Source organism: Xiphophorus hellerii, chromosome 18 (genome assembly GCF_003331165.1).
Source record: "Xiphophorus hellerii strain 12219 chromosome 18, Xiphophorus_hellerii-4.1, whole genome shotgun sequence".
NCBI classification, from domain to species: Eukaryota; Metazoa; Chordata; class Actinopteri; order Cyprinodontiformes; family Poeciliidae; genus Xiphophorus; species Xiphophorus hellerii.
In genome coordinates, this window is record NC_045689.1 from 1,399,062 (window position 1) to 1,417,899 (window position 18,838).

The following is an 18,838-nucleotide window of genomic DNA, read 5'->3' on the forward strand; positions in this document are numbered from 1 at the left end:
GACCATTCGTCTTTGGAAAACCACTCCAGTTGCGTTAAGTTTGATGGTTGCTGAGCACGAACAGTTCATGTCATCCTGCAGATGTTCGGTGATCTTCAGGTCTGGGGGCGGATTTCCTTTGCAGAACTTTTGTTCCTGTGTGTGAATGCTTGAGTAGATTTGGAGCCTCGTTTTGGATCGTTGTCAGATTCTTGAACATGATTCTCAAGAATCTTCTGACATTGAGTGGAATCCATGCAACCCTCAACTTTAACAAGATTCCCAGTGCCGGCATTGGCCACGCAGCCCCAAAGCATGATGGGACCTGCACCAAATTTTACGGTGGGCAGCAAGTTTTTCTTGGAATGCATGACGCCTTTTTTATGACCAAACTCAATCTTTGTTTCATCAGTCCTCTGCACCTTATCCCAAAATGAAGCTGGCTTGTCCAAAGTAGAGTCACTTGCAGACCTCAAGCCACTCTGATTGTGGCGTGATTGAGAAAAGACTTCTGCCGCATCACTCTCCCATACAGCTGCTCCTTGTGCAAAGTCCTCTGTGAAATGATGCACAGTGATGCTGTCTGCAGCAATGTGAGGCTGCAGGTCTTTGGAGGTGGTCTTTGGTGGTCTGTGAATTTTCCTTGACAGTTCTCAGCATTCTTCTTCTCTGACTCGCTGGTATTTTTCTTGGTTTGATACTTCTTAACAAGAACTGTCCCTGAGGTTTCCATTTCCTTTCTCTGTTCCTCACAGTGGAAACTGACAGCTGAAACCTCTGAGACAACTTTTTGCATCCTTCCCCTAAACAATTATGTTGTACAGTCTTTGTTTTCAGACCATTTGAGCCGTTTTGAGGTCCCCATGATGCCCCTCTTCAGAGGACATTCAGATGGAGAACAACTTGCAATTGGCCAACTTAAATCCCTTTTCTCATGATTGGATACACCTGTCTACGAAGCTCAAAGCTTGATCAGGTTACCAAACCAATTTTGTGTTTCAGTAAATAGGTGATCAGTATTTAAGTATTCAAATCAATAAAATGGTAAGGGTGCCCAAATTTCTGCACCTGTCAAATTTAGTTTTGAGGCATATTGCCCATTTTCCGTTAGTCCAATAATACTGAAATATCAACTGTGTCCATCAGTTATTGGACTTCACAAATGAAATGGCTTAATAGGGTCCCAAACTTTTCCATATGACTGTAAAGAAAGCAGAAAAGAAACATAAACCACAGACTGTTAGATTAGCTAATAGCAGCTATAATATACTTATTAATAATCATTAAGTCTAAAACCATTCTACTGCCACAGACTGAATGTTCTGATCTTTGAAATTATTTGAATGTTTTTCCTTGTTGAACCCTGAAACATAAAGTGGTATTGTTGTCAGTTGCTATGGTAACGAGTCTGAGTGTAGGTTGGCCGATTCAGAGAAGAAATGGGGTTTTCCTTTTGCTGTGGAGCATAGCATTAATTAATAACACCTTCATTTCCAAGTTTCATAGAATAAACTGAATTACTCTACGGCGGCTGTGGATGCATGGAAACGTCTTTTTGCCTCCAGCTTTGTCCGCATGCATGAAATCTCCATATGTAAACAATAACATGCAGGCGTCGATATTTGTAAATCTGACTATGGTTAAATCAGAGCCTCACCATGAATCTCACCACGTCACTGACTCTGAACTCTGAAATGACCAAACGTCCATTTTTATGCTGCAGATATGAACAAAGTCCTGAATATAAACTCAATAATGAGAAACATTTCCAGTCTGATGATGAATATTCACTAAACATTTCTTCTGCCATTGGCAGCTACAAATTACAAGAACCAATCACCTGATTCCTGAGCTCTTAAAGGGATACACACACGTAAACTGGGGTCGGTTCTGGTGGTTGGGTTCTGATGGGTCTGAGCTGGATGTGTTTCAGGCTGCGAATGGCCCGGATGAACGAGGAGATGAGAGATTCAGAGGGAGTCTTCAGCACCACAGGTCAGTCGCCTCGTTAAGGAGAAGCTCGTTAACTCATTTCCTTCTTAATTGATATTGTTAACTAATTGTGTCATTAAACAATCACCTCGTTAAGTAATTGTTTTGTCACATAATTCCCTCATCAACTTACCAACTTAACTCATTACCTGTTTCACTCAGTGCCACGTTAACTTGTTAACATCTCCTTACCTCGTTAAGATATTGCTTCGTTAAGAGCCTTATTATTTAATTGTCTGGTTAACTACTCACCTCATTAGCTCATGACCTCGTTAGCTCATGACCTCGTTGAGCAGCGTTCCTGGTGTGTCTCCCAGGTGACGACGAGACGTTCCAGGACATCTTCAGGGATTTCAGCGACATGGCGTCCAACGACCCGGAGAGGCTCAGCAGGAGGCATTTCGGCCGAGGAGGCGAGGAAGAAGAGGAGGATGAAGGAGGGGGACATAAGAGCAGCCGCTGCTGACCCTCCAGGTTACCATGGCAACGTTTTTAGAGACTTTGGACCAAACCAACTAGGATGAAGATTATCAGAGAGTTCAGCTGTCGGTTCTGATCCGGAGCCACCGGGTTCCCGGTTCTCTGTTTCTTTAGGAGTCGGGCTTTTATCACTGTGAACGGTTCAGATCATCTCACCAGAACCAGAACCGGCCTATAGGATTCACGGTTGGGTCCAGGAGGTTCTGGTTCTGGAAGGAGATCAACACTAACCCGATTGTTCATCTTGTTGTTAATCATGAGAATCCAGAATGTCAGAAACATTTCCTGGTGAATAAAGTCAGAACCGGTTCTGAACGGGTCCAGAAGCTGTTTGTGTTCCTCTGTTTCCTTCCCGCCTCGGATCAGAACCGGTTCGCTTTCATAACCAAGCTGCAGAATACACAAGAGGTCTCACTCCGACACTTTTACAGACATTGAACTCATCATCAACCAGTTAATTTAACAATTTAGAATTTATCCAGGAAAAGCTAGCTAGTGGGCTAATGCTATGTGCTAATGCTAGTGTGCTAATGCTTTCAAAGTTAGCTTAACCACTAAATGAGAAGCTAGCTCCTCTCTCTTTGTTCTCCCTGTATTACATGTTGAACACTATGTTTTCTTAGGATTTAGTTTACGTGATAAAATCTTCAGTTCTGGGAATATTAAACTTTCTGGACAGAAGCTCATTAATGACCTGCAGGAACAGAAAAGCTGCTATTTATCCAGAAAATCATCTCAATATGTGAGCTGGTGACAAACAGGGTGTTTTTATGCCCCCTGCTGGCAGAACCATGGAAGTCCCCTGATTACTGCAGCAAACATCCACTTCTGCTTTACGGGCAAAACAAACAAAAGGTAACATAATAAAGAGGATCGGAGAGTCAGCCATCTTTTCTTTAAGGCGCCAGAATGATGAAACCCACTGTATCTTTGTTCAGTACAAAAAAACCTCACAGTGAACCATGACATGTTTTATTGGTGTTCGAAGGAGCGATGGAATGGATGTTACTGAATGAAGTTCTGTGTGCTGAAGCACCTGGGGGCCGACGGTGAACCTCGCTGTCTCCCCTCTAAAGTCACAGTAACAGATCTGAGACACAAGCTGGTTACATTCGATAAAAGCAGAAACAAAGTGAATAAATGAAGCATAAACAGAAACCAAATTTGTCGTTTTTATCACAGATGGAACATAACAAATCTCATTATTTGGCTGCCATCTACATCTTGACCACTAGATGGCAGTGAATACCACAGCCTGCTTCTTTCAACGCCAGCAGGTTCCAGGTTTTCAGGGTTGTTGGCTCCTCTGGATCAGAACCTAAACGATGACGGAGGTCAGCTGGACGTCTCCTTCGATCTCCAGGCCGGTGATGTTCTGCAGCGGGGTGAAGCGGTGGTTGTAGTTGTGGGCCTGCATCCCGTTCACCACCAGACGGAAAGACTTGTTCTCACAGATAACGGTCAGCTGCAAGAAGCAAAGGTCACAGAGGTCATCCCAGCTGCTGTCACTCTGCTGTCTCTGGGATTTCTAACAGAACTGATGAAGGAAAGTCATTCTCACTTCAAACTGTTTCTGGCCTGGGAAGAAAATGTTTATTTCCACATTTAACAGAAATAATCAAAGATAAGACTTTATTGGAAAATATATATTTTTATCTTGGTTGCTTTTTAAGTCTTTCCCTGTTGATTATCCATGAATGAGGAACATGATTGAAACTGGCAGCACAACCTAATTTATATTCATTCTGCTGATGATCATCACTCTTAAAGCATTAAAATTTAATTCCCAGATGATCAGTTGATCCATAAATATGAAAAAAACAAAACAATGAGATTGTAACGCACCCTGGCCTGCCGCAGCAGAACACTGAATTCCACACCACTGATCCCAGTACACATGCACTGTTCAGAGTGGGTTCACATAGGTTTGAAGACGCATTTAGAGCCGTCGTACCGTGAAAGGCTGTCCTCGATGGAAGGGCATGCCGCCGCCGCGCTCCTCAGAACCCCACTTGTCCCACTGCTTAGTGTTTCGGACCACAACGTTCTCGTTGAATCGTGGATTGTAATGTAGAGCGATGCCAGACTGGTGGGTGAGGTTCATGTGGAACCTGAGAGGAAAACAGAACATAGCAGAAAAAGTTTTTAATGTCAGAAATGAAGAACAAACTTTACTGAACGTCAGAACAGATTCAGCAAAGACTGAATATGAGTTATAGACAGACTTTCCACTAAAGTTAGACAGAAACTTTAGTGGAAAATCTTCGTTTAATTGAATGTTGAGCATCGGACTTATTTACTGCGCCTAGTAAGGGAAGGAGCTACGATAACGCTACTTTGTGCACTGAGGATGCATGAAGCCATGACCTTACCAGAACCGGTCTCTGTTCTGTTCAGGTTCATTGTTTCTGCTGACTTCAGACCGAGTCATTGTCTCATGACAGACGGTGACCTGCTGAGCTTCCTGCTCCACCAGCCGGATGTTCGGCAAAATAGTTCTGCTCCGGTTTCAGGAAACACCGGATGGCGGCTGTTTTCCTATCTGGTCAAGGTTTTCTCCTGAATTAATCAACATTTTTAAATCCTGAAAGTCCGACTGTGATAGAAACAGGTTTTCCTGAGATGGACTGAGGGACTGATGAGTCCACATGTCGTCATCTGAGGAACGTTTGGAGGAACAGCAGCAGAACTCAGAGACTTTTATGGGTTTTATTGGATGTTATTCTCTCTGTGTTCTCTACAAGCTGATCGATCCTCGTTAAACTCCACTTGTTTCAGTATTTGATGTTAGACGTTAACAGAAGTGGACACTAATGCTAATCCACTAATAATGGAGCTAACTTTTCATTTAGTCCTTTAGCATCTTTGAACACGTTTAGGAAATGTAGCTTCCCGTAAATTAATTTTTCCAGATTGTGTTGGTATAGCATTAGATTGTGCTAATTACCATGTTGGTATCACACTTCAGCATTAGCTTTTGTGAAATATTGTGTTGGTAAAACAGTTTAGCATTACCTTCCGCTACTTACTGTGTCAGTATTGCCCTTTAGCATTAGCTTTTGATAAATACCATGTTGGTATTTTGCTTAAGCTTTAGCTTCAGCTACGTATTGTGCTGATGATAAAGCGTTTACCATTAACTTTTGCTATGTACCTTGTTGGTACAGTGCTTTCGCATTAGCATCTGCTAAATATTGTGTTGGTATAGCACTTTAGCATTAGCTTTAACTAAGTATCATGTTAGTATTGTGCTTTAACTTTTCTGAATACCATGTTAGCATAGCGCTTTACCATTAGCAATAGATTCCACTAAATTCTGTGTTGGTATAGCGCTTTAGCACATGGTTAGCGCAGCTAGCTTTTCAGTTAGCGGTTTCCACCTGTGACCGTGACGTGATGAAGGTTTGGTTTCACCTGGTGGCGCTGGGCTGGACGATGCCCTGGATGGTGATGGTCCTGCCGGGCTGGAGTCCGCCGCTGATGAAGTTCCTGTACGGAACAACCTGCGGAGAAATGGAGACGAAACTACCAGTGAGAAAACTCAAATCTCTGGGAGCTAAAACATTGAGGAGGTTCATGTTTTATCTGAACTCACAGGCGCTGCAGGAGGAAATCCCGGCTGAGCTGGGAATCCGGGCTGGGGGGCGAAGCCGGGGTAGGACGGGAAGGCGGCTTGGGTCGGGAAAGCCTGCTGCGGAAACGGCTGCACAGCAAACAGTTTGCTTCAGTCACAGGAAGGTTTCTCTACTGGACAGCTTCATTATCACCTCAAACTCCCTGAATGCAACATGTTTTGTTGCTCACCACTGGAGTGGAGAAGGAAATGGAGGAAATTTCCACCCTTCCACTGACTGTGATGGTGTCAACCTGCTGGAACGGGATGCGATGCCTGTAGTCCATGAAGTGGCTGCCGTTCAAGCTCACCTGCAGGGAAACAGCAGTTCACTTTCATTACTAACAATCCTTCAAACTGGAAGTACGTCTGCCTGACTTCAGCTCTTTCCCTTCGATTACCTCAAGTTTGGAGAAAACAGAAAAAGTAAGTAGCTTCTATCTAAATAAATTGACTTTAATTATTTTAATCCATACTTTGTCTTTGTTTTACTTTTACTTATTTCTCCCACAGTGATGGAAACATGATTATAATGAAGTTCCTGAGAACTTGTGAGCAACGTTTCCACTGAAAGTTTATGGGACGGCAGTGAGTGAAACCAGATGTTTGGACCTCAGCAGCTCAGTAATACTTAATGCCAGAACCTTCATTCAGTGATTAAATGGCTCACTGCAGGCTGAACTTAACCTGACCCGCTTATCATTTTGATCCCTTTAACGGTTTTCACACAGTTTAAGTTTGAGGATTTTTTCAACTCAGTAATGAACAAAATGTTTTGACCCATTTAATGTTCAGAAATTGTTGGATTTAAAATTTTTCCATGACCGCAGTCTCATCCTCACAGGATCCAGTTTCTACCTCCAAACATTCACAAGTCATTATCTTCTTGAAAGATCCAGACTTTTTCCTGGTTTCCACTTCTTGTTTTTCAGTTCAGTCTGAACGCTTCAGCTGATGTTCAGTTCTGGTCGGGTTTCAGCCGGTTCTCCCCTGGGTCTGATCTCTGAACATCTGGTACTGCTAGCTACTCCAGCTAACCTACAGAACTACAAGATAATGGCTTCCAGTTAGCTTCCTGGTAGCTTCCTGGTCGCTTCCTGGTAGCTTCCCATTAGCTTACTGCTAGCTCCCTGGTGGCTTCCCATTCGCTTCCTGTTAGCTCAGTGTTAGCTTCCCATTAGCTCCCTGGTAGCATCCTGTTAGCTTCCTGTTAGCTACCTTTTAGCTTCCCATTAGCTTCCTGTTAGCTGCCTGGTAGCTTTCTGTTTCCTTTCTGTGAGCTTCCTGTTAGCTCCCTGGTTGCTTACCAATAGTTTAATATTAGCTTCCCGTTAGCTCCCTGGTAGCTGTCCATTAGCTCCCTGGTTGCTTACCAATAGTTTAATATTAGCTTCCCGTTAGCTCCCTGGTAGCTGTCCATTAGCTCCCTGGTTGCTTCATGTTAGCTTCCCGTTAGCTCACTGGTAGTTTTCTGTTCGCTTACCGTTAGCTTCCTGTTAGCTCCCCGGTTGCTACCCATTACGTCCTGTTAGCTTCCCATTAGCTTCCCATTAGCTCGCTTGTAGCTTCCCGTTAGCTGCCTGGTAGCTTCCCGTTAGCTTTCTATGAGCTTCCCGTTAGCTCCCTGGTAGCTTCCCATTAGCTCCCTGGTTGCTTCCCGATAGCTTCTCGTTATCTTCCTGTTAGCTTCCCGTTAGCTCCCTGGTAGCTTCCTATTAGCTTCCCGTTAGCTACCTGTTAGCTTCCTGTTAGCTCCCTGGTAGCTTCCCGTTAGCTCCCTGGTCGCTTTCCGTTAGCTCCCTGGTCGCTTCCTTTTAGCTTCCCGTAAGCTTCCTGTTAGCTCCCCGTTAGCTCCCTGGTAGCTTCCCATTAGCTTCTTGTTAGCTTCCCTTTAGGTCCCTGGTAGCTTCCCGTTAGCTCCCTGGTCTCTTCCCCATTAGCTTCCCATTAGTTTCCCGTCACCTTCCTGTTAGTTTCCCATTAGCTCCCTGGTAGCTTTCCGTTAGCTACCTAGTAGCTTCCCGTTAGCTCCCTGGTCGCTTCCCCGTTAGCTCTCTGTTAGCTTCCCTTTAGCTCCCTGGTAGCTTCCCGTTAGTTCTCTGTTAGCTTCCCTTTAGCTCCCTGGTCTCTTCCCGTGAGCTCCCTGGTCGCTTCCTATTAGCTTCCCGTTAGCTCCCTGTTAGCTTCCGGTTAGCTCCCTGGTAGCTTTCCGTTAGCTCCCTGGTAGCTTTCCGTTAGCTCCCTGGTAGCTTTCCGTTAGCTCCCTGGTTGCTTCCCCGTTGGCTTCAGCATTAGCGTTACTGTATCTGACATACACTAAAGATTTTATTTTAGCAGAAAAGTCTTTGGACTAAACTGTTACTCCTGTTAGCCACGTTAGCACCAAGTACAGCTAGTCAATCAACCATCGCTGTGTTCAGGGAAGCGCTGATTAATAATCGAGAAATAAATATCAAGCCTGGAAACTTGATATCGTAACGGACTGAATGTTATGTTTTTAACTAATCTTTGCTCGTCTTGTGGGGCGCAGGCGGTTGCCACGGTAACAGGTGTGCTTAAACTACAGAGAGAGAGAGTAAAAAGGTAGGAGTGGTTTTGAGTTGATCACCTGTTCAGGTTATTTTACCTTTGTTTCCCTTTGCTGTGGCTCATTACAGCCGCTGTAGTTTCTAAACGTTGGACTAATTACCTCGTTCGTTTGTGAGTTTACGTCATTCACAACAAACATCAAACAGAACAAATATATTTCATAAAATTTTAACAAACAAATGGCTTCTACCGCGGTAATTATGTGAAATTAAATGAATTATATCCCAACTTCAGAAGATTTGCCTTTACCTTTACAGAGCTCTTTGGTTCCTCCTATCAGTCTGTAGCTTCTCATATTGAGGTCAAAGTTCAGATCTACCATAACTGACTGACACCTGCTGGCCTCAGGTTTGCAACCAGCTTGTGACTGAGAAACCAGTAACCTCCTCCCAGTTGATGACATGAACTTGTTAGTTCCTCTGTCCATTTAGTAGCTGATATATTGTGGAAATCCGGTAGAAATGACGCACTAATCAGTCATGTTTTCATAGAAACAACACGCCACCAGGCTTTGTGTCATGGTCTGTGTTTTTCTCTGTGTTTATTTTTAGTTTTCTGAGTCTCCTTGTTGTCCTGTCTCCCCTTGGTTGTTCCCAGGTGTGTCTGTTCCCTGATTACCTCCTGTGTATTTAATGTCACCTGTGTCTCTGTGTCTTTGTCGGCTCCTTGTCTGATGTTTGCTGGTCGTCGTGTCCATTCATTTATCCTGTTTGCTACCAGTGTTGAGCCTCAGCTCAACGGAAATCTATTATGCCAGTGAAAAAATGAAAACGACACTAAAATAAAAGTTGCTTAGAGAACCAAGAATATTTACTATGACCTCAGCTGACCCACAAACATGACTGTGGAAGCACTAGGGAAGAACTAGCTCCAACCTTCTGCTGCTGAGTGGCCTCCAACACCTCCTTGGTGCGGTACATCACCATCTCCTTATCTTTGAGCTCAGCTGTGCTGCCAGGTTTTTTTGGACGTTGGGTTTGTTTTTCATTATTAAAATAATCATTTTCTCATATCTGCCTGGATCCTCAGCGTCTGCCTCACCACCTCACACCACCACTTCATGACACTTTGTGAGACTTCAGGTCACGGGTCGGTTGTGGGCGGAGCTTGGCAAGGTCCATCGCTCCAATGCCTGGATAAATTGCAGACGTCTCCTCCGATTGGCTGATAGATAATGAGGGCTGAATTATCTCATCTAATTGTTTGTGTCTGCCTTGATTTTTAATGAGTTATTGGAATTTAACACAACTGTGAAAATATGTTTGTAGACATTAGCAGAACATAGACAAAACTTTGCAGATGTATATAATGGAAACACATCTACTGACTGTGAGCTTCCCTCTCCCACCCTCTCCAGAAAGTGGAGGGAATCACCATGGCAACCATAGCAATCAGTGACTCAGCATTTTTAGGGGAGACATTTTGTGTAGACTCTTTAAGAAGCAAAACTCAAACCGAGTCAGAGGTGGTTCCGGTCAGGTTCTGGTCGTGTTCTGGTTGAATTCTGGTCAGGTTCTGGTCTCGTTTTGGTGGTGGTCTGGTCAGGTTCCGGTCAGGTTCTGGTCAGGTTTTGGTGGTGTTCTGGTTGAATTCTGGTGGTGTTCTGGTCAGGTTCCGGTCAGGTTCTGGTTGGGTTGTGGTCTTGTTCTGGTGGTGTTCCGGTCAGGTTTTGGTCGTGTTCTGGTCAGGTTTTGGTCGTGTTCTGGTCTGGTTCTGGTGGTGTTCTGGTCGGGTGCAGTACCGGACCTGGTAGAAGTCCCGGGTGACGGTGATCTGCAGGGTGAAGTTGCAGCCGGCGGGCAGCGGCACGTTCTGCTTCCTCTCCTCGGAGCCCCACTTGCCGTACTGGAAGCTGTTGGTGACGACGTAGGGATGGCCGTCGTAACGCGGGTTAAAATGCAAGGCGATGTCCGCCCCGCTCCTGGAGCCGCACTGGAGGTTCACATTGAACCTGGGGAACACAGACCAGTTCAGACCAGTAAAAACCAGCTCCACTCCTACTGGGCTGATGTAAACACACTCTGAAGACGTTATGTTGGCCAATTTAAAAAAAAAAAATCCTCAAACACGCTTGTCGGACAAGATGGCCGCCTTGGGTGAGCTGACATCACTGGAGAGCGATCGGTGCTTCTACACATCGACATGAAAGTCTATAACAGAAAAAAGTCTCAAAATTTTTCCCTACTCGCTTTTTTAAGGAAGTCATTAGAGTCTTGAAAGTCGCAAATGTAGCAACAAACTCTCTAATTTGGCAAACCGGGATTTAAAAATCTGTCAGGGGGCGGAGCTTAGCTAGCTACATGTGAACATGTGGCTGATAGTTTGATCAGATGTGAGCGAAGCTAAAGATGGTGGATGGACGGACCTGTCCACGCCGGGAATGACGCGTCCGCTGATGATGATGGACTTCCCCTCCTGCAGGCCGCCGTGGATCGATCCGGTGAAAGGAATCGGCTACAGCACAGATCAAAGCCAGAGGACATTTAGCTTACAGTGGAAAGAACAAAGGTTAAAGGTCACTGTGGGAACTGGCTTCTGTCTATCAGCCTGCTGCAGCTGCTCCGTACCGACTGCCTGCTACTAACTGGCAGGAAACTGAACTTTCCGTTACAAATCTCAGACATCCAGCTGCTGCAACATGTTTTTATTTGTTTTATCCGTTTTTATCTGTTTTTATTTGTTTTTATTTGTTTTTATCCGTGTTTATTTGTGTTTATCCGTTTTTATTTGTTTTATCCGTTTTTATCCGTTTTATTTGTTTTTATCCGTTTTATTTGTTTTTATCCGTTTTATTTGTTTTTATCCGTTTTTATTTGTTTTTATCCATTTTCATTTGTTTTTATTTGTTTTTATCCGTTTTTATTTGTGTTTATCCGTTTTATTTGTTTTTATCCGTTTTCTCTCTGTTGGCTGAAATGCGCAGCAGCATCTGAGCGGTAAATGACTGACACAGTCGCCTTTAGTTACTCACCTGCTTCGATTCATTTTAGGGGGAATGAACTGGCAGGAAGTTCATCATCGCTGCTGTTCATTTTATTTATTAACTTCAGTCAAACTTTTACTTTTTTTTCTTGTTTCTGTGTGGAAAACCGGTTCTGTGTGCTTGGGGTTATCTTGAGTAATCCCTGTAGTCATGCTGCTACAGGCTGAGGAATAATTCTCCACTTTTACTCACTTTCTTCTCCTACTGCTCTCCAGTTTGTTTTACTTGCTGGTATTCCAACTGTTAGCTTCATGTTTTCAGCTATTTTCTCTCTGTGTTCTGATTGGCTGATTCCTTCCTGGAAACTAATTTGAATAATTAACTGAATTTTATGCATTGATTGATAACTGGGATGGACGATCAGATTCAAATCATTTTTTTTGGAAATAACTTTGAGACGACATGTTGTGAATTGATGGAATAGAAAAAAACTGAATTAAATAGATTTTTTTAGTATGAAGCTACAAACCAAACTGATCTCATTCACTTCCTTTATTGAATTGTTTTTCAAACTGTGGTTTGTGGCTTTAAGCTCCATGTTTGTTTAACGACTTTAAAAATGAACTTTAATCAGCAGTTAGCACATTTAATTACACAAAACTTGAGTTATAAAATGATGATTACAAAAATTAGTCAGAATTAGTTTTAAAGTTGTAATTATGAGACAGAAACTCATAATTACGACTTATTTTCTGAATTATGACTTATATTCTCATAGTTATGACTTTAAAACTTGTTGACTTCTTCCTGAGTTTGTATTTTTTTCTTTGATGGCAGAAATGGGCTTCCGTAGTGAAAGAAAAAAACATTTTAAAAACATCTGAAGGCGGTGAGAGAAACTCAGGATGAATTTTACTGTTTTCTGAATCCTTTCTGAATATTTTTGGTAGATTTTACTAAAATAAATTCACTCAGATTAACATTCATCCAGTGCCGTTCTGCTGCATCTGCGGCGCGTAAAGCAGCGTTAACGCAGATCCTTCCTTCCAGCAGCTGTTACTTTCTAAAACATTCAAACCCAGAAAGTATTCACACCCTGCTGCTGCCTGCACAGCTCTGTTGCTGCAAAGTTTTATTATTGTTGTTTTTAATACTAATTTTGTACATTTCAATAATTATCCTGAGTTTTCAGCTTCGATTCACTTTGAAGCAGGTGAATCTAATCTGATCCGTTGTTTTAGATCAGATAACTTTACAGGATTTATGAGACCATTTTGTCCAGTATGTTGTTCTTTATTCTATTTTTGTGTATTTAACATTTTTATCTTTGTGTGAATCTTTTAACTTCCTCTCACTTTGTTCCTCTCTGTGGGACAATAAGATATTTCTATCCTAGTTTTTTCTTCTAACAGGATATAATTAATTAGAATGTGATGAAGCAAAACTCCAGCGTGTATTTCTGGTAAAACTGAGGCTCATTTGTATTTTCAGATTACAGGAAAATTGACTCTTTCTTGGTGACTGCAGAGAAACCCAACTGTAAAAACTAAAAAGTATTTCATGTTGAATTTTACAGAAATGTTTCTGCAGAAAGTTTGCAGGAAGGCGAACCGCCAGCAGAGTTTTTCTGCTCTGGGGACGTTTTTATTTTCCGTTTTCTCCTTTAAATAATTGAAACTCATTAATGTGCTGAACGTATCAGAGACCAAATAGTCTGAGGCGTGTTTTGATCCAGGCCCGGTTCTGACCCAAACTGGTTTATTTGTCTCATATGTTAATACTTTCTGGATCTTTTCTTTCGGTTTAATCTCCTCCTGTTGTTGATCTTCGTCTTTCCATGCTTTCCTCTCCACTTGCTGTGATTTTTATCACTTCCTGTCTGTTTCTGTAGCTTCAGATAAAAGTTCTTGATCCAACGAAACACAACAAATGACAGAAATCTTCCTAAATGACTTTCATGCTTGGGAAAGTTTTATTATGAAAATATGAGGCGATTTATACTTTATAAAAATGTATTTGCTGTGAAAACCACATTATTTGTTCTCTAATTTGGTTTCTTTTGGTTATAAAATCAACATTTAATATATTATTAAACTGTAAATATGCACAAAGAAACAAACAATAAAATTCTTGTGTTTATTGCTTCCATATTTAAATCTGCAGGACGTAACTTTTATTTTAAAAAATTTCTATTTTTTCCCCATATTTATTAAAACTGTTTCCATGTTGTGACAGTTTATGAGACAGATAATCAAACGAGTCTCAACGCTGTCAATCACCCTTTGTGTGGCGCTGCTCATTCCCCTTTGGTGCAGCTAGCGTAGCCTGTTGTGAATGCTATGGCTAGTTAGCATAGGCCCCAATGGCAGCAGATAAATGGCTTTCCTGTAACTGTGAGTTGTTTCTCCAGCGTTGATGACCCTGTTGTAACTGATGTTACATTATTTATTGCTATTTTCATTTTACTCTTTAAAATACCAGAATTTGACACAAACTTAATATTTTTTCCTATAATGTCATAATTTTAAATAACTATTCATGTGATCTGATCTGTCGACTTTTTTTTCTTTTTTTACTGAAGGTTTTCTTTGTTGTTTTTGTTAGTAAAGCACATGAGGCCCAAAGCTCAGTGATCATCAGAGGGAGACAGAAGAGAAACATTGTTTCACAGGAAGAGCTGCAGAATTCAGTCAGAGGTCAGAATCAGGAAACCGGAGCTTCATATTTTCCAGTTTGAGTCAGAATATTTGGAGCAGCTGGAGGGAAGCGGAGCATCGTGGAAATGTCACACAAACATCTGCATTCGGGGAAACATGTGGAACATCTGGGATGAACCTGCTTCAGTTTTCATGAAGCTTCATTAAGCTGATTGTCGGAGCGGCTGCAGGAAACGATGCGCTTTGCTTTCATAACGGAAACATGAAGCGATGAGAATAAAACTTTACTCACCGGGTTGTAGAACGGAGACTGGTTGAAAGCCATGAGCAGAACCGAGCTGTGGGAGCAGAACCGACACCAGAACCGAGCTGTGGGAGCAGAAAGTGTCCTTCCGCGGACTTTGAGTTAAAATGGAGGCGTTTAGGAAGCAGCGGCTTTTTAAGCTCGCTGGAAGGTTTCGGTTTCCCAGCAGTGGGAGGCGTTTCTGCAGAACCGAGGGTCTGTTCAGGGGAGATTACTGGAACCAGTCTGGCCCCGGAGGAGTGGGGGAACTAGAATTACCAGGGTTTTCGACCTGCCCCCTGAAGTCCCGAAAGAGGGTCAAAAGACCCTGAGTCCAGGGTCTTTTGACCCTGAACTTACTGTAAATAATGGCCTTATTTACAGTAATGTAAATAAGGCCAGTAATGGCCTTATTTACAGAACCAAAGCGCCTGTTCACACCTGTTTATAGGATGGTAGCTAAAATCCTTCAGGTCAGTCGACCCGTCTTTGGGCTCCAAAGGTAGAAATGTTAAATGACCCTCTCTGGTAACACCGGAAACCAGGATTTATTCCCCTGCAGATCCAGTTTCACCTGAAATATTCACAACTTAGGAGAAAATCTGACGATCTGATCAGAAGAAGCCGGAAAGTTTGGTTCGCTACATTTACCTCAACTAACCAACACCGGGCCTCGTTACTGTGAAACATGGTGGTGGCAGCATCATGACTGTTCCCATCAGTTCCCTGTGGTTCCTAACGGTTACAGGGCCGGTCCAAGACTTTTTGGGGCCCTGAACAGATTTTCATTCGGGTCCCCCAAACCAACATGTCAACACCAGATTCTGCATCTCTGTGTGTGATGTAGCTAGTAGCATTAGCATCATTAGCATCATTTGTAGTTAGCTTACATCATACCAGTTATTGTAACTATTTTAAACTCACAATAGAAGAAACCTAAAAGTATATATTTGTATTTTGAAATGCAGAGTGGAGTTCAATTGTTCCGGATTATTTTAATTATTTAAAAATTACATCAGATGATAAACAATAAATTTTCAGTAAACAAGTTAACAATATCTTATATTTCAGCAGGAATAGATTATCTATCGAGTCTGTAACAAATATAATATTTTTTTAATGTGTAATGGCATTTAGTTTGTTTTATCCAAAGTTATTTTAAACATATAATCATGCTAACTTAGTGCTCTTGGGGCCCCCTGGTGGTGTGGGGACCCCAAGCAGCTGCTTAGCTCATGTGTGCCTTGGGCCGGCTCTGTCCTGGGGCCCAATTGACAAAACAATGAAATATTCATATAACCCTCGAGACAATTTTAGCATTAAAGTATAATATACACAAGATTAATCAGACATCACATTTTACAAATTACACTCCAGAACCTAGATTCAAAAAATAAAATAAATATTTCAGGCATTTTGAAAGGAAATAGTGTTTTTTTAATTCTCTGATGTTTTTGTGTAGTTTATTACTGAGTTGTTCTGCAGACGTAAAAGGATCTGATGAAATGATTATCTGATCAGAATAAATCAGCTTTCCATAAAATAACTTAAATAAAGCAGAACTTAAGAAACTGCAGTCACTCCCTTATTTAGTTTTCTGACAGAACATTTTCTGCAGATGAAGGATTTTAGTTCCCAGGAGTTCGAGTCCGGGTCCAGATTCATGTCTGGGTGGGAAAATAAAAGTTCTGGAGCGAATCTGACAGAGGAAGGCTGCAGATTAATCTGAAGCTGCTGCAACAAACTTTCAGAATGTGAAACCAAATTATTTAAGATTTTTATGTATTTTTCACTTGAGCAGAATATTTTCCAAACGTCTCATTATTCACAGGACCAGCAGGTAAACGGACCTGGTACCAGCACCGGGTTTCCACGGCTGTCAATAAAACCATAACGTCTTTATTACGTCGTAACTCAGAAACCTTTAGAGTCATCCGGCTATTGTTTTATATGAACAGATATATGGAACTAAATTGGGGCTGTAAAGTTGAACATTTTTCTAAATAAATTTTCTGAAACTGAAAAAACTCTTTAATTTGAAAAGTAAACTTGGAAGAGAATATTCATATGACAAAAAAATGCTGAATGAGATCAAAGTCAAAATAATATGAGAATAAAGTCATATTTGAACAATATTTTGACTTTATTTTCATTGACAAAATGAACAATTATATATGTATGTAAACATGTTGGCCCATCTTCACTGTAACTGTTTAAAAAAATAAGAAAAAAAATCTTTTCGATTCAAAATAATTTTTCACTTTAAATTGTTTTCATTATTTTTTAAAGTTTAAAAATAAGTTTTAAAAAAAAAACTTGTATTTTTAATTTTTGCAGTTTCAGTTTTTAAAGAAAGTTTAAAAATACTATATAAAAAAGAAAAACTTGAGATTCAAAGTTATTTTTTTGATTTAAATTGTTTCAGTTTTCTAAAAAAAAGTTTTAAAGTAATTTTTAAAAAAACCTTTATGAGATTCGAAATTATCTCTCAATTTAATTTTTTTTTTCAGTTTCAAAAAGAATTTCCCAACAAACTTTGTGGCCCTAATGTAGCTCCGTAGCTGGCCTGTCTTATCTGCCAGCTTTACGGCCTACTGCAGGTTTTACTGCTGCGACTTTCTGAAGCTCGTCACATTCAGTTCCTGTTTCTGCTTCCCCTCTGTGGTCAAAGTTCAGGCGCATTTCGTCACATCTGCAGCTTCATGCAGCCGCATGAATAATCCAGATTATGGTTTTATTACCAGAGGATGAAGAAACCAGATGAAGAAATGGAAACTAGAAGCAGAGATGGACTTTGGCTGTGGAGTCTCTGCAGAATGATGGACTTCAGGTGGATTGGAGATGACCTTTGACCTTCCCCAGAGTGATGGGCAGCTGCGGTCACTGTGACTGCCAGAGCAGGAAGTGAGTCGGGTAGAATCTGGCAGATTGGTTCTCCCTTCCTGGTGAAGGTTTCATCACTTCTGCTTTGTGGTTTCATTTTAGTGGCTTAAAGCAGCAGAAGAGAAATCCTGACTGACCCACTGCCTTCGGTTCCGGTCCGGTTTCAGACGATGCCGACGCCATAAGCACACAGGGAGGTCTGGAGAAGAAGGGCATTATGGGGGAAATGAACACCAACAGTTTGGGTTGTTTGGCCCCTCAGAGCAAAACATGCAGATTCATTTTACAAAGAAATATTTTCACCATATTATTCATTCATTTGTAACTATTCTGGTTTCAAGCTAATTGTTTTGCTTGCTAAGTAAATATTTATTTTGCTCATAGAAGTAAAGATTCTGAAAGGAATATTATCCCAAAGGGGAACATTTACTCGAGTCGAGCAAATCTCAATCTCGTAATCTGTTGATGACAATGACAAATAAATCTTATCTTATCTTATTTAGCTCTGGATAAATAAAGTATTTTTAAATCAAAGATCTGAAAAAAGTTCATCAACTTTTCTGGGTCATAAATGTGTTTAAACTGGAAACGTGGCAGTCTGGACCCATTCTGCATGTTTGAAAGCCTCTGGGACCGGAAAACAGATGAGCTCAGCAGAACCTCCATCTGACCCACTGACGTCATGTGAGACTGGCTCGGAACCGCCGGGCCGGGCCGGGCCGGGCCGGGTCCAGGAGGAGGAGGCTTAATAACCTGACAGAAAATCATACTGATAAAAAGCAGAAGCCGTTTTCCTCCGGGTCAGCCCGCAGAACATTTCAGGTCCAGTTTCTGACCTTAAACAGAACCAGAACGTCGCAGCGGGTCAACCAGAACCATCCCCTCCTTCATTTCCGGTGGAGCCGCTATCCGGCGAACCCGAACCCAACAGCTGAAGACGGGCTCGTTTTTCAGACTCATGTTTTCACCATGTTACTCATTTATGTCAACTTCAAACTTACATTTTAGTTAGCAACCCAAATCTTTAGCTTTAAGCTACATATTTAGCTCCAAAGCACATTAGGCCAGCAAGCTAAATATTGTTAGCAAGCTAAATATTTAGCTTTAAATATTTTTCCCTGAGCTGGCTAAATATTAAACTTGTAGCTAAATATATTTGCTAACAAGCTAAATACTTAACTAGCAAGCCAAATATTTAGTTTGAACCTAAGTTTTTTTGCTTGAAAGCTAAACATTTTACTCTCATATTTAGCTCAGAGTTAAAAATTTAGTTTGTCAACAAAATGTTTAGATTGAAACTGTGAAATTTAATATTTATCAAAGGACGATAACATGGAGAAAGAATGAAAGAATGTGACAGGCTAAATAAGTTTGCGGAAGTTAATTTTCTCCTGCTGTACAGTCGGGTTTTTAACATGTTGACAATCAAAGCAACAGAA

At 41.5% G+C, this 18,838-nt stretch overlaps 2 protein-coding genes and 2 long non-coding RNA genes across 6 annotated transcripts in view; 3 read left to right on the forward strand and 1 right to left on the reverse strand.

Annotated features, from left to right (window-relative positions):
• LOC116707891 (arf-GAP with coiled-coil, ANK repeat and PH domain-containing protein 3) overlaps positions 1–2,777 on the forward strand; it is an 11,100-nt gene extending 8,323 nt beyond the window's left edge. For all 3 annotated transcript variants that reach the window (XM_032545577.1, XM_032545575.1, XM_032545576.1), the window contains 2 exons: positions 1,913–1,974; positions 2,289–2,777. In XM_032545577.1, the coding sequence (XP_032401468.1) occupies positions 1,913–1,974; positions 2,289–2,437 (211 nt within the window). In that variant the 3' untranslated portion in view covers positions 2,438–2,777. The remainder of the gene's footprint in view (positions 1–1,912; positions 1,975–2,288) is intronic.
• A 630-nt stretch (positions 2,778–3,407) lies between these two features.
• Positions 3,408–14,731, reverse strand: LOC116707895 (galectin-9-like). Its single transcript, XM_032545585.1, has 8 exons — positions 14,526–14,731; positions 11,019–11,107; positions 10,400–10,604; positions 6,256–6,375; positions 6,047–6,154; positions 5,866–5,954; positions 4,406–4,562; positions 3,408–3,916 (listed from the first exon to the last, which is right to left on the reverse strand). The coding sequence occupies exons 1-8, from the start codon at positions 14,556–14,558 to the stop codon at positions 3,770–3,772; spliced, it is 948 nt and encodes a 315-aa protein (XP_032401476.1). The 5' UTR covers positions 14,559–14,731; the 3' UTR covers positions 3,408–3,769.
• Positions 6,373–18,805, forward strand: LOC116707897 (uncharacterized). Its single transcript, XR_004336580.1, has 3 exons — positions 6,373–6,490; positions 17,261–17,420; positions 17,502–18,805. It is a non-coding gene; the product is annotated as an uncharacterized LOC116707897 (long non-coding RNA).
• LOC116707898 (uncharacterized) lies at positions 9,048–10,393 on the forward strand. Its single transcript, XR_004336581.1, has 3 exons — positions 9,048–9,768; positions 10,133–10,231; positions 10,265–10,393. It is a non-coding gene; the product is annotated as an uncharacterized LOC116707898 (long non-coding RNA).
• Positions 18,806–18,838: the final 33 nt, after the last annotated feature.